The 14,418-nt window shown below is 34.7% G+C and overlaps 1 protein-coding gene across 1 annotated transcript; it reads right to left on the minus strand.

Moving 5' to 3' along the window:
• Position 1: 1 nt before the first annotated feature.
• hyx (cell division cycle 73 hyrax) lies at positions 2 to 12,636 on the minus strand. Its single transcript, XM_022070332.2, has 10 exons — positions 12,297 to 12,636; positions 10,737 to 10,842; positions 10,391 to 10,653; positions 9,788 to 10,001; positions 8,285 to 8,462; positions 7,058 to 7,194; positions 6,852 to 6,970; positions 6,087 to 6,316; positions 4,303 to 4,444; positions 2 to 3,358 (listed from the first exon to the last, which is right to left on the minus strand). The coding sequence occupies exons 1-10, from the start codon at positions 12,425 to 12,427 to the stop codon at positions 3,322 to 3,324; spliced, it is 1,557 nt and encodes a 518-aa protein (XP_021926024.1). The 5' UTR covers positions 12,428 to 12,636; the 3' UTR covers positions 2 to 3,321.
• Positions 12,637 to 14,418: the final 1,782 nt, after the last annotated feature.

A 14,418-nucleotide genomic window follows, 5' to 3' on the forward strand; every position in this document is an offset into this window, starting at 1 on the left:
ATATGGTCAAGTTTTTATTGACTGGTTAAGTAAGCAATATACACATATATAAAAAGACTGCTTAACCACATTTCTTTACAAACAGAAACTAAAGTCAATACTATTTCAAAATAAGTGTATTTTCAAATATACAATCTTCTATCATTTAATGAATACAGTAACCAATATTTTACAAATATGTGTACATGAAAGTGATGTCAATACATATAATGTACATAAGTGGGGCTTATGTTAACAGTTATAACAATTTTCTCAGTTAACTGTGTATGAGATGCAACATGTCTTAAACTGGTACAAATACATGACCTCATTTTGTATGATTATTCTAGCCACACACCAGAACACAATCTTTAAAATAAATAAAAAAAATTGTTATCTCACATGTATTTCATCATAAAATTAGTATTGGGACTACATTATGCATTTTAAATGTAGTCAAAAAATGATTAAGGTACATATGTTCCTTTTATTTTACCAAATGCATCAATAAGTTCCCACAAGCCATAATTTCAATGTTCACTCAGGTACTATCATAAATCTGTCAACATGAACACTACACAGGGAAGAATTAATATTTTCTGCTCATTTAAGCAATGAATTGTATTCATATATTTGAGTATATGTTAATTCTCTCTACAAATCAATCCTTGATAAGTTGACTGTAAAATGGAAGGAACCAGAACAAGGAACTGGAACCACAGCATACACACTATATTTGACATTTCAAATGAGCTGCAAGATGCCTGTGTTCTTGCACTGTACTGTTGTTCGGAAAAATTAAGTATCACAACATTTTGCAATATCATAGAAAACATAGATTAAAAGAATAAACAGGACCTTACTATTACTGCTACTATTAAAAGATTTATGTACATTATCATATATATTAACTTCATAAATTCATTCAAATACAGACAGAATATTCACAATTCTCATACCTCCGCTAAAAAGACAGTTGTCACTTCCCAACTGAGAAATGATAATGGCAGTACTTTCAAACTTAAGATAACATTTTATGTACAAGACTTAAATACATTGTTCATTCAACACTGTGAATTAATTAATTCATTATGGAACATGCACAAAATAAATGACCAAAACAAACAACAAGAGGGTATCACAGCACACTGCACAGTCTGCTTCACACTTCTTTACAAAGTACACAGTAATATTGTATTTACCTTTACCAAATAAGCATGAAAAAGATCCATTAGAATGACTGTAGTTGTTATGACTATGTTACAAAAAAAATAACCAATTAAAAACACTTCCCTACAAGAACACAGACCATTCAAATGCATGCACAAGATGTGTTTGGAGGTTTAAAAGTCACTCATCTGTCAGGCAGGCTATCAATGTAGTCTTCTTTGAATAAAACAAACTGCACTAGTAATACAAGAATTCAGTACTTAAAAACATTCATTTCATTTAATGTTTATGTCTGCTCCAAGATATGGCTTTTTATTCATACACACCATGTTTAAACACAAAATAAAAATCCATATGATAGACAAACTCCATATGGAGCTAAATTAATTTATTACAGAATTGTAAGAATAATAGATGAGATAATGCACATACTCAACTTCTTACTGAGTATCCAATCAACAGCCAGGTCAGAGAAATACCCCGAGGTCCAAGACTGTGATACAGGCTGGCATGCCAAAGAGCAAGACAGAATGATGACTGGTAACAAAAACCCAAATTACTTGCAGAAAAACTTGTTTCAGTGCTGCTATGATCACCGAATATCTCATGTGAACTGTCCTAGGACTGAATGGCTTCTGAGGTAAGACACCGGCATCTAACCACATCTGCAACTGGATGGCCTAATGTTTCTGTGCTATTAACAAAACTTTCAGCCAGATCACGGCAGCATGTTGCTATTACCAACAAACCATTTCTTTTCATGACATGTATCTCTTCATGATAAATATATGAAAAAGACTCAGCACATAACTGTTCACAAGCAAGAAACTATAATCTGTACTACTGATTATACAATTTGTGTGACATGCTCCCCTTTAGCATAAAATAGCAGGGAGGGTGGCATAGCAGCGATAATAATCCAGTCTGTTGTGTTAATCAATGGACATTAAAGCCACAAGCTCTGTTGCACAGTCTCTTTTTGAAAATGTGGCATGCAATATGTCATTATTTTATTTTCCAAACCTATTAATACCAGATGTGTGTTCCAAATATATGATTTGTGATAAGATAGTAACTACAACCAATAATTTTCTGAAGGATTATAACAGTGGAAAATAAACAGCTACAGCAGCCTGAGGCAAAGCCAGAACAAATATACACCTCCTGCAAGCATTCGTGGCATGTTGTTTATGCAGCTTTAAGTTAGATCTCTGTGAACCATAAAATATGTTTCAATGTATATGAATGAGATTTCAGTGTTACATTGGCATAAATGAAATAAATGTGGCACAGTGCACACACATAGAAAAGTACATTACAGACAACATAAAATTAACTTCTTAGATGTTTTTTGTACATAGCAATTAACATAACCAACACAGTCTGTTGTTCATTTCTTTACTTGTCACAATCACTTAGTACAGCAGCATACAGATACCACATTTATCCAAATTTAATTTAGCATCTGAAACAGGGATTATCCTATAATCACAAAGAAAGCAAAATGCTTCACCGTGACTGTTTTACATCACCAGTAGTGCAAAGTACTCGACAGTGGTTTAAGTGCAAGTAGTATTGTTATCCAAGGAGTAAGTAGGTATAGGTAGCTTAACTGTATATATTATTTCAAACCTATATTAAACAGTGATGGGGGATGGGGACATGGTAACCAACTCAACATTAAAATTAGGAAAAAATAGTTTTTCAATGAAGTAATTTTTGAGAAGAGGAATTACTTTACATTTGGGCAAATATAGTATTTATTAACTTTCATACATAGTCCACTTCAATTTCATGTCTGACAGCACTCTGGTAGTTAAGACAGACACTGGTCAAATTATAACAAAGGAGATTCTTACATTCTATTTCTGCCAAATAAACAAACAGCAATGGAATGGGGGAGCTCCTTATATACTATATTAAGGCCCCTTTTAATTGTGGAAGAATTCTTCCAAATATTTCTTTCAATTTTATCATGTAATATAAGAATGTAGCAAAACTGAAACGGTATTCCAATAGCTAAGACAAATGGATCATCGTAACATGTCTTACAAACTCATGTCACACTTACAATCAAATTTAAGAGGCATTATATTTATTTACACAATACTTACAGTCCTGCTAGCTTTATATTTCCAAGAATCGCTGTTGTAGCAAGAAAAATTTAACACTTTAGAATCGCAAGTGTGGTTTATTCTTGATCATGTGCCTGAAAAAATGGAAAAATCAGATGTTTGTCTTCAAACTTTTAAGAGAGAGTTCATAATATAGATTGATCCTCTTGCTACAGAACCAAGACTTTCAGCAATAAAATCACTATTTATACACTGACAGTGGTCAAATGTTATATGTATGAACCTCAGTCCTTGTGAAACTGCATCCCATTACATAAGGTTTTGAAAGTGATTTACCCACACAATGCTCCAAATATTCTGGAAACCAAATTATCTCAAAAGGCATCTGGGCAACACAGTTCCCGATTTAAGCACATCATATTTTTCCCTATGGGCCATACTGAAGGGAAATGTGTACACTAACAAGCCTTACATCAACAATGACCTCAGAGAAAATATTCGTCAGGAGAATGGAGACTGCAGCCAATCATGCAGAGATATTTCAATGTGTTTTCACTAATTTGGAGAATTCTGTCCAGTCACAGATACCAGGAGTGACCACTTTCAAAACCATGCAGTTTCACATGGACCAAAGTTGACAATTACATCACCACCGCTTCACAAATATGGATTTTACTGCTGAAAGTCAGAGACCTCTAGCTAGAGGCTCCCTCTATAGTTTTTCCTAATATGTAACATTCCAAACTATTGAACAAATACATTAAATTCAAATGACTGTCCTTCCAAAGAGAAGTATTTGAACTAAACATGACATGTACCACGAAATTCTATTTAACACATCCTGGGTTCAATACCCTACACCTTTTATATTTCTTCAGTTGTCCATTGTGATCTGCTGCATTTTGATGTCATGTAGTCTTGTAATACAGTTACCAACCTTCTGGAGTAACATACCATCTCCATAATCGTTCTACCCTCTACCCTGAAAATAAATGTGGTATTTTCCTCCAAAACGCTGGTAACCACCTACAATACCACTGTACAAACTCAAGCTCAGTATAAAATAGTTCCCACTCACTTATCTAGTTTCTCCCAGAAGACCATTAATGCGGCACGATCCAAATGACGTTTGGTACGTGACAGTTCAATAACATGTACAGCCCAACGACCAACATTAGAATCCAACTTCATCTCATCATACTTGATATGGAATGCACAGACTGAAGAAAAGAGAACACAGAGAACTGTCAACAAATATTGCAGGTAAAACCCAGTCCAGCTGCATAATATTTAGCTATTAACACAAACATAAGGATTCTGCAAGTTCAGAAAATCACACAACTTACCTCTCAAACAGCCTTAAACATGAACACCATGAATTAACCTATAGGCACAATTCTCACTCTGGTATTTGTTTTAGACAAACATACTTATGGCACAATAAAAATACCATGTACGAGGTGCGATCGAAAGGTTTCAAGACTGCGCGTATAAAAACCCGTACACTTATCTCAGGTATTAAATTCATCCATCACCCTCGAAGTAGTTCCCCTGGGAGTGAACACAACGATCCCAGCGCCGCTGCCAAGCCTGGAAGCATCCCTGGAAATCTTTCTTTGTCAGCCTGTCAAGCACCATCTGCGATTCTGCCTGAATCTCTTCTATCGTCTCAAATCTCCTTCCCTTTAGCTGAATTTTCATCTTTGGGAAGAGGAAGAAGTCACACGGCGAATAAGGAGGGTGCGGGATGACGGCCATGGTGTTTGAGGCCAAAAACTGCCGAACTTTGAGGGCGGTGTGCGCTGGCGCGTTGTCATGATGCGTCGCATGTGGAGTTCTTCCTTTAGAATCAGCTGACAGGTCCCATAGCCTATCCCAACAATGTCGCACAAGTCGTTGATGGTACGACGTCGATCTTCGTGAATGGCCTGCCGAATCTTCCTAACATTTTCGGGCGTTGTGCTCGAAGATGGTCGTCCAGAACGCTCGTCATCATCGACAGAGGTTCGGCCATTTTTAAAACGTGAATGCCACACAAAAGTTTGTGCACGACCCATTGCGGACTCCCCAAATGCTTGCTTTAGCATTTCATAGGTTTCCGTAGCCGTTTTGGCGAGTCTTTGGCAAAATTTGATGCGCACGCCATTCCGAAATCGCAGGAGGGTCGGTGTAATGCACTACCAAAACGCCCGTAACTAAGAAACAAAAGCTAATTCAATGATGCCGGCTGGCACACTGATTCGCCCTCTATTGACACAGTCTTGAAACTTTCCGATCGCACCTCGTACAGAAAAAAAACAACACATGCAATAAAAATGGTATTTCAAAACTACAATGCTTCAAAATTTAGAACATCAGAAATTAAAAATGTAATAAGTTACAATACTGAGATGACTATATCTAAAACATTGATGTCATCAACAAACAAGCAATAATACAAAGGAAATGGACTCCACTACCAAATTTAGATTACTTAGATTTAAGTTCACTTAAATTTGATTTTGGATTTGTGTTTTACACCGCGAAAAACCAATGTAGTTAGGCCGACACAACACACAAAACCACAATTTAACTGTTTGTATGAGTGAAACTAGATCTCACAGTCAAAAGGAAATACAAAGAACAAGGTGCTCTGAATAATACATGGGTCTGTGACAGAGGAAGGTAAAAGGTTGTTCCTGGAGCTTAATTACTGCACCATGCACATGCATAAGGGAATTGAACCCCAGTCATCCAGACAATACCCCAGTCAATAAATTGACAGAACTACTCCAGCTCTGTTGAGAGAGGAAAACTGAGACAACTACATAAAAAAGAATTCATAATTTGCACAAATATTGCTGTGAAAAGTTTTGGCCTTACTCTTTGAAAATATCTCTACAGGATTACCATCCCATGGCCAACCCTTGAACTGCCACGCTGGGCCCATCACAAAGACAGCAACAACACGGTCCCAATCTGCATTTGTCAGTTTCTGAGGGTTGTCAATAACTCGATATGGCACAGTGAGAGCGCCTTCTTTCCGACGCTGAAGCAGGATTTCATTATCCCGTTTCGCACCCTGAAGTTTCTTCTCTTCAGTACTTACAAATCTGCATAATATTAAATAGATATAAAATCAGGAATTATAATATTTAATTGCTCTAAGACAAACATCAGTGAAAGTTTAAGTTTCAACACTAAGATGAGGAAAAAATCAAACTCCTAATTGCAATTTGAGAGTTCAATTTCATCTCAGCTCTCCAAGAAATTGATTACAATGGCAATCTTAAGTGTCAAAACACTACCTTACACAAAGTCTCTCAAATATCATGCTATCTGATTTTTTTGTTTTACTTCATGCTAATGCATGCATCTACCTGACTAAAAAATGAGCACGAAATCAGATCCACTTAAATGTTATACTAAAAAAGACGTTATTTTGGTTTTGTTGTTATGCATGCATTTTTGTATCATGGTCAAAATGACAACCAAGAACAATGATTATCCAATGATGCTGAAGTCAGCAGTAATACATTAATACATGTAACAAGAAATGCTCTACATCTTAATATTTTTAAGAATGAAAACTAATTTATCACATTTCTTTTTTTAGTTTCACTTGAATAATATGTTCTGAAACCTCACCTCAGATCCTGCAGGACATCTTTAGCATTGTACATTGTAATGAGGGATGTTGTTGCAGCTGGTATGATTATTATTGGAGTCCGAGAGATACGCTTGCTGGGTTGAACTGCAATTCGTGCCTAATGAAAAAATGTGAAATGACTATCTACAAGTAATAACAGCAGCACACTTTGCATCAGAAGACGCACATACACATGCACACATACCTCAGCCACAGGTCTTGGTTGGGGCATAATTGGTTGAGACGGAGTTTGTAGTTTCTTTGGTTGTGTTCCTTCAGTCACAGACTTAAGGGTCATTCCATGGTAAGTTCCCAGTGTGTCTATTTTGAATCCCTCAGTTTCTATAAAACAATTATTTGTTACTTAACACTTAATGTTTTAAAATGAACAAATGACTGTAATTATAGGCTATAACTTACTCACCACTTTTATAAACAAATTTAAAATACTAATACCAGTAAATATGGACATGCTATAATCTTACTACAATATTATATGCTGAAACAATTATCCTCTAGTTCAGATCACAGACATTTTCATAAATAATACAAATGACATGAAGTAACATGATTTAACTAACCTTTATCACATGGGTATAGGAAATTTAAACTTGTGTATTATGGGGCTGCCAGATGGACTGTGCATAAGATGTGATACAAGGTTAATAAAGGTTAAACAAAAGGACCTATTATATGTGTCTTTTCACACATCCAACTGCTAATGCCTCCTATCCAATAGGTTCAGGGTTTTCTTTCTGCAGGGGTATAGCAACCAGGCTGTGTAGCCATCATTCACCTCGACCTATTGCTGAGGTTAAAAATATGTTAAGCTCTCCATGCCCACATGCATCTTCATAACATGGTTCTTTAGCACAAGAACAATTCTACTTCTATTGTACTGTATTGTACTGGAAAAACTGGAAAGAAAATGTACACAGAAGATTTCAGGCTGGATACCAAAAATGATTTTAGGATACCACCCAAAAGGAAAGAGACGTTTGGGCTGACCCCTCAAAAGATTGAAGAATTCTGTTATTTAATGCCTGTAACAGGCCATATAGTCTATACTGAGAAGGAAGAAAAAGACCCACTCTTAAAGAGACTGTCTCTTTTTAAGAGTGACCTACCTTTATCAGTTACTCTCAAATTTGGACCTATCTGCTGTCATATTTTTTTCCATTACCTCGCTCTTTGGTAAACAGACCATCAGCCACTGAACAATAAACACCAAATGGCAATATTGAAATTACACTTTCAGTATTGAAATCTAAAGTGATCAACTACTTCCCAGCATAGTACGATAAAATGTTTGTTGTAATCTTCAGTGTCACTGTGGCCCTTTTATCTGGTTAAGTGATGCAAATTTAGTAACCCATTTGTACATATAAGTATACAAACACATAAAGCATATGATACTTTCAAAAAGACTAACCTTCCTTTTGTCGGATGAACCTCTCCTGATCATATCTGTTGTATACAGCAGGCTGTGGTATGGATCTAATGGGAGTTGCTCGCGGGGTGACAATAGGTGTAGGCTGTGGAGGCCTGTGTCGCCCCTCCTCTCGAGCTTTAATTGATTGCAGAATAGCAAAAATGTTCTTTGCAAATATCTAGGGAAGATTTAAAACAATGTCAATTTCTTACAACAGTTAAACTTAACTCAACAATTTTTCCACTACATGTCTGTAGTAAATACAAATATTAGAAATAAAACTTGCACTTACCTCAAAAAATTGTTCAGAAAATATGCAGGATTAAATTATGTGCCAGTTATGTACTACTTAATATACAGAAATGCATACAACACATGGTTTCCGAGCAGGAAATTATATTAAATTACTACATGAATAAATCCTCAATCCCTTACATCTGTTATATTGAGGGTAATTCATTAATTACATGAATATGAATAAACATCTGAGGGAAAAAACTTACATATTATCTTACAGTGTAATCATCTTTCAACACAACACACTACTTTCACTTTAATTCTAAGGACTTCATTCCCGCAACATAGAAACCAATTTCTGAACTTCAAACAAAACATAAATTATACCTTTCAGTTCATGAAAGCTGGAAAACCTGTTTCCCTGGAACCCCAAGGGAACACACTTGCATGAATAATGAGAGGTTCAGTATCCATGAAAATAGTGTTTGTGAGCTAAAGCAAAGATACTGTTGTGACCACCTTCCATTTTCACAATATTAATTTTTCATAAATTTCTTGGCCATACATTGTAATAGCATGCCCAGATCTTGGGGTCACCTTTGACTGACTGCCTTCCTTCCCCATCAGACATTCTTGCAAAAAAAATAAAATAAAATAAAATAAAATAAAATAAAAATATATATATATATATATATATATATATATATATATATATCTATTTGATAGTAAGCATGCAAGGACTCCCCATATTATCACAGACTGCCTCTGAAGTTTTTCTTCTCCTTTCATGAGAAGTATAGTCAATGACCAGTGTTTGAGATTTGCTATGTATGCAAATAAAAGCAACAATTATTATGAAATCATCTAGCATATAACTTTTTGGCCATTCATTAACCTTGGTGAAAGCCTTAAGACTGATATACAGCATGAAAATTAATAGTTTAATATGGACAAAACAAGAATGTTATAACCACAATTTATTTATTATTACTGTAATGAGACACATACATTAATGGTACAAGCAGGCAGCCTGAAACTTTATAAGATGGATGTAACTTCAAAATTTCTTGAGAAAATTCAAATGTGGTTCTGACTCAAACAGTACTCAAATCAACTTTACTTCCTGTTTAGGAAATTAATATTTCATGAAAACTGAGAACATACGCAATAACAGATGTTTAGCAATATCTGTATTTACTTAAAAAATAAAACTTTGTTGTTAGTATTATACTGCATGTTCCAACATAATAAAGACTTAATATTTACCTTTCCAGCACTCTGCAGAATAGTAGTACGTGTTCTCCACTGCCGTTCTCTAGAGATGATGTCTTTCGTCACATCCACATCAAAATCTAACATGACACGGAGATCTGAGCCTAAACCTATATCATCATTTCCTTTTATAGTTGTCCTCTTCTTTGCCAGACGTTTAGCTTTGATAGCAGCAATTTTTTCTACAGACATTGCTTCTGACAAGGATCTAAAAGTATGAAAACAATTTGGAATAAATGTATAAAGTTACACTACACAAACTGCAAATTGTATAGTATTGTTCTGAAGACATTGCACATCTTAAAACATTCTTATTCTTATTCTTATATCTGTTAACAAACACAAACAGGTACAGGATATACTGAGAGAAAACAAAGGTTTATACACAAGATTTAAAAACTACATTACAATAAAATATACTGCATAAAGTTGATGGAGCTGGACCATTAGAAATAACTGTATACAGTACACAACAGAATGCTTCAACATAAAAGCATAATAAAAATGTAGTCACTCATTATATCACAAAGCTTTATAACCTGCAAACAAAATAAACTTTATAAAAATCCAAGAACCTTAATCTCTCACTTCACTCACTTGATGTTGTCAACTGTTACAGATGCTTCCTTGGGTGCATCAAGCCTAGCTGCAAGCTGTTCTTTCACCTTTTGCACCTGTGTTTCTTCAAAACGAGGCTTCTTGGCAACTGATTCAAGAGCATCATCTGCTGTCCTTTTTACTTGTGTGGGAATCTCAAGAGGAGCTGACTTATCAATGCTGGCTGAAGCAGCAGTTTCACCGTTCAAGTAGGCCAGCAAATCTTTCCTGTCTGGTCGCCGCACCACAGGAATGTTCTCTGCCTGTATTCATCCACAAATAAATCAGTGACTGATGCAAATAAAATCACATTATCCTTTCTCACTTCATTAAAACATATACTTACAGCAGCCTGGCGCACATACACAGGATGTGTGAGAGTGACATTTTTTAATAGGAATAATAAACATTCTAATGTGTAATATTCCTTTGGGGCTCCATCTTTACCAGAGCTGTAAATAAGATGAACATTTTTTAAAAAAAGACAGAAATTATGGAATGTTACCCATACTTATTTTCCTCATTTTACATACATATTTAAATTATCAGTATATTTAGCTTAGCATATCTACAATATTTTTAAGATCCAGGACTAATTCAGCAATTTCCTAGCTTTATACAGGGAATGTCCCTCTCTACAAAGAATGTACTGGCAGATTTGAAGTCCTCAAGGCAATAAAAATGTCAACTGTGGTCTTCTGGGTTGTGATACTGTGCAGTCTTTTTACTGGTTACCATCATTCCAGAGGAACATATCACCTCCATATTCATCTACAAGACTACATGGTATAATGACCTAAAAGATCCCAACTGACAACTCTGATAGGAGTTCAATGCTTATAAAAGTGATAATTAATATGGCAAAACTTCAAAGGTACTCATGCAATGTTATATCATTATCATCATATAATTATGAACACTTGGTCACAACAATGCATATACTGAGTTGGAATACGGGTACATTCTGGGTTGTAGTACTTTGTAACCTCAAGACAACCACCTTCAAATCCTGATATTAATTATTATGTAAGTAATCTACTAGTTCACCTCTAAGAATCAAATATTCATGTTTTGTTTTCCCAGTCTATACTATACCTTCAGACAAAGACACAGCAAATGTAACAGGCCCACTTTTACATTACTTGCAAACACAGCTAACGATGTTTACTCTGCAGCAAAAGCAGTGTTACAATAATAATTGTGATAGGCATTGGTGTTAGAATCATAGTTTCAGTTTGGAAACACCACAGAAATGAGTAAACGATTCACATGTTCACAAGGAAGTCAGTATGAAAACTAATTTTATGGAAACTGTTAATTTATTTCCTGTTTCCAAACTTTTCCCAAATGAATGTTAACGGGTAATTATTTGTGCAGAAAATGTATAACTTTTCACAGATCAAGATCAGTGGCATATTATTTTCTGATGGAGAAATAAATCATACACTCTAGCCACACTTATGTGAATTATAAACTAATGTTCAAAAGAGTAAGACTACAATTTCAGTCACCAGGGGAAGTATAAAACATTTCTTAGGCAGTTTTCTTCATGAGACTATACAACACCTCCCATTACTCTTAATGACCTTACGCTTCTGCTGTCTGTTAAATTTTCCAATATAACATGATACCCTAATAGTCTTAAAATAATTTCATTTTTGCAAATGTATACATTTATAAACAGACAGTTTAACAGCTACGTATATTATTAAATAACACATTTGCGACCATACTTACACAGTGAAAGTATCAAACTATACACAATATAAATTTTCTCTCTGGATTGTTACACAATTTCAAGGGCTTATCCCTTGAAAAATCTATCTTCTGTTTCACTACTGCAACGTAAGCCATATGGAAGTAGTACTAAATTTCGTTTCCAGTGCGAATAATATAAGTTACTTACCCCCACATCAAGTAATTTGTCTTCACATTTTTTGGCCAAGAAAATTCACCAAATATAATCTGATTATCTCGTTCTATAATTTCCTTTTTGTTAACATTGTACTGTCTCAATAGGCTCAAAGGATCAGCCATCTTGACTTGAACGGAAGTAAACTTTATGCATATACTACGAACAGTATCCAAAATCTAGTACAAACATTTTATTATGTGTACAATAGACATCAACAAAGTAATTTAATTAAGGAAATACTAACTAGTCGGCAGTCAGTGTAAACAAATGCATATCTTATGAAACAACAATACTAAACGCACTTAGAGAATTTAACGTAGTTTTCAACGCCGTACTAAAAACGTTTCTAATCAGACCTGTCTTGAAAACTAGAAAACGTGTGGTATAAAAGGGTTATACCATTGTAAAAAATATGGTAGGGAAAAAAACAAACATATTCGAGTAACAAATAGTTCCCTTTTGTTGGTTGTATGGAAAAACACAACAGTACAGTCGCATACTCTGCATCTTTCAAAAAGGTTACCTAATGTACAAAATCGCCTTTCTGTGGTCCAACTGAAAATAATTTCATGTTCCCTTTACAACCACTTCTTTTGGGGAATTCCTTTATTACAAACGTTACTTACGTATCGTTTGTTTAAATCCTTAGCACTCGAGACTTGCAGTAATGAAAAGTCACAAATATTCAGTATGAAATTAAAAAAATATCAAAGGTTCCAGATTCCTGGGCAAAGTTTTTGGATCATGAAGCTGCCCTCTCACTTCAATTTAGTGCCAAGATTATGAGAATGTGGAGCTGTACCTCCATTCCAACACATCTTCATGGTATACTGCTTTATTAAAAGCATGGGCAACTTTACTATTACTATATATGGCTGAAGAGAAGTGATTCTAAGCGACATATTTCATTTTTAGCATTTACAGAGTTATGGGACAAACTGTAAAGATACATGTACGATCTGAGGTTTTTGTGGCTATTAAGTTCTTGGCAGTCTTCTAGATTGTAACACCATGAGGACTTTCACTACATAGTTTGTTCTTGTTTATCAACACTTCAAACTTGTATGAAATCTTATATCTTAATTGCATCCTGCTTGTGTTCCTCAATACAATACTTTTATTTTCCGTCGTTTCACAAGCTTATTGTTAAAATCACATAAAATTTCAATTTTAAAAATGTAACAATTTTATGTGATTTTAACAATAAGCTTGTGAAACGACGGAAAATAAAAGTATTGTATTGTATGAAATCAGTTAAAAATGTGTGGTGGGTGGGTAGGGGGCTCAGAAAACATTGATGATTACTTTTCATATTCTAGGCTTTGAGATTTTCATGGTGATGTGAATATTCAATATCAGTTAACCTTCTATGAGCCATACTGTTGGATGTATTATGGATTTTAAGTTGCCTCAATAATTAGGTTCAGTGGTGGTACTACCATCTTACGATATGCAGTAACTATCACAAATAAATATAATAACAACCACCATACATCCTGCTGAACACAGGAATTTTATTTTGTAGGTTACCTACTTATGGTATGACAAACTTCATCAAACTGACTCTACATTAACTACAACAAATCAGTTACATTCACTATTGACACACTTAGAGGTAAAGGTATCCCTGGTTCTTTACTAATTACCATGCCACACAAATGGGGAGTGAATGTACAGCTCCTCACATTCCTAATTGATAAACTTTCAGTGTGTAAGATTATTAACACTTGATAAGTTCCTTACATCTCATTTTTATTCTTCGTTATGAAGAAGTTCTTTATAATACATCTGCTAGGAGAAGCTTAAATGGCACAAAACTGGACTACAGTTTTAATATCCATTTTATTCAAAGCAGGCAAGAGCTGTTGGCTGTGCAACAATATAGTATGGTGAGGGCAAGTCCTTGACAGCATCTGAAAGAATTATGTACACCTGTGTCCATCTCAGAGATCAATAGTTATTAAGAACATTAACTGTTACTAATATATAAAAATAAGCATACAAACTAACTGTTTACATAATAATTATTGTGTAAACAGTTTGTTTGTATGCTTATTTTTATATTCTAATACACTGCATGGTATGCAAAGTTTTAATGTTACTAACATGCCAA

Source organism: Zootermopsis nevadensis, unplaced genomic scaffold (genome assembly GCF_977971745.1).
Source record: "Zootermopsis nevadensis isolate Lab colony 2312 unplaced genomic scaffold, Znev_1.0 Znev_ptg000028l, whole genome shotgun sequence".
NCBI classification, from domain to species: Eukaryota; Metazoa; Arthropoda; class Insecta; order Blattodea; family Termopsidae; genus Zootermopsis; species Zootermopsis nevadensis.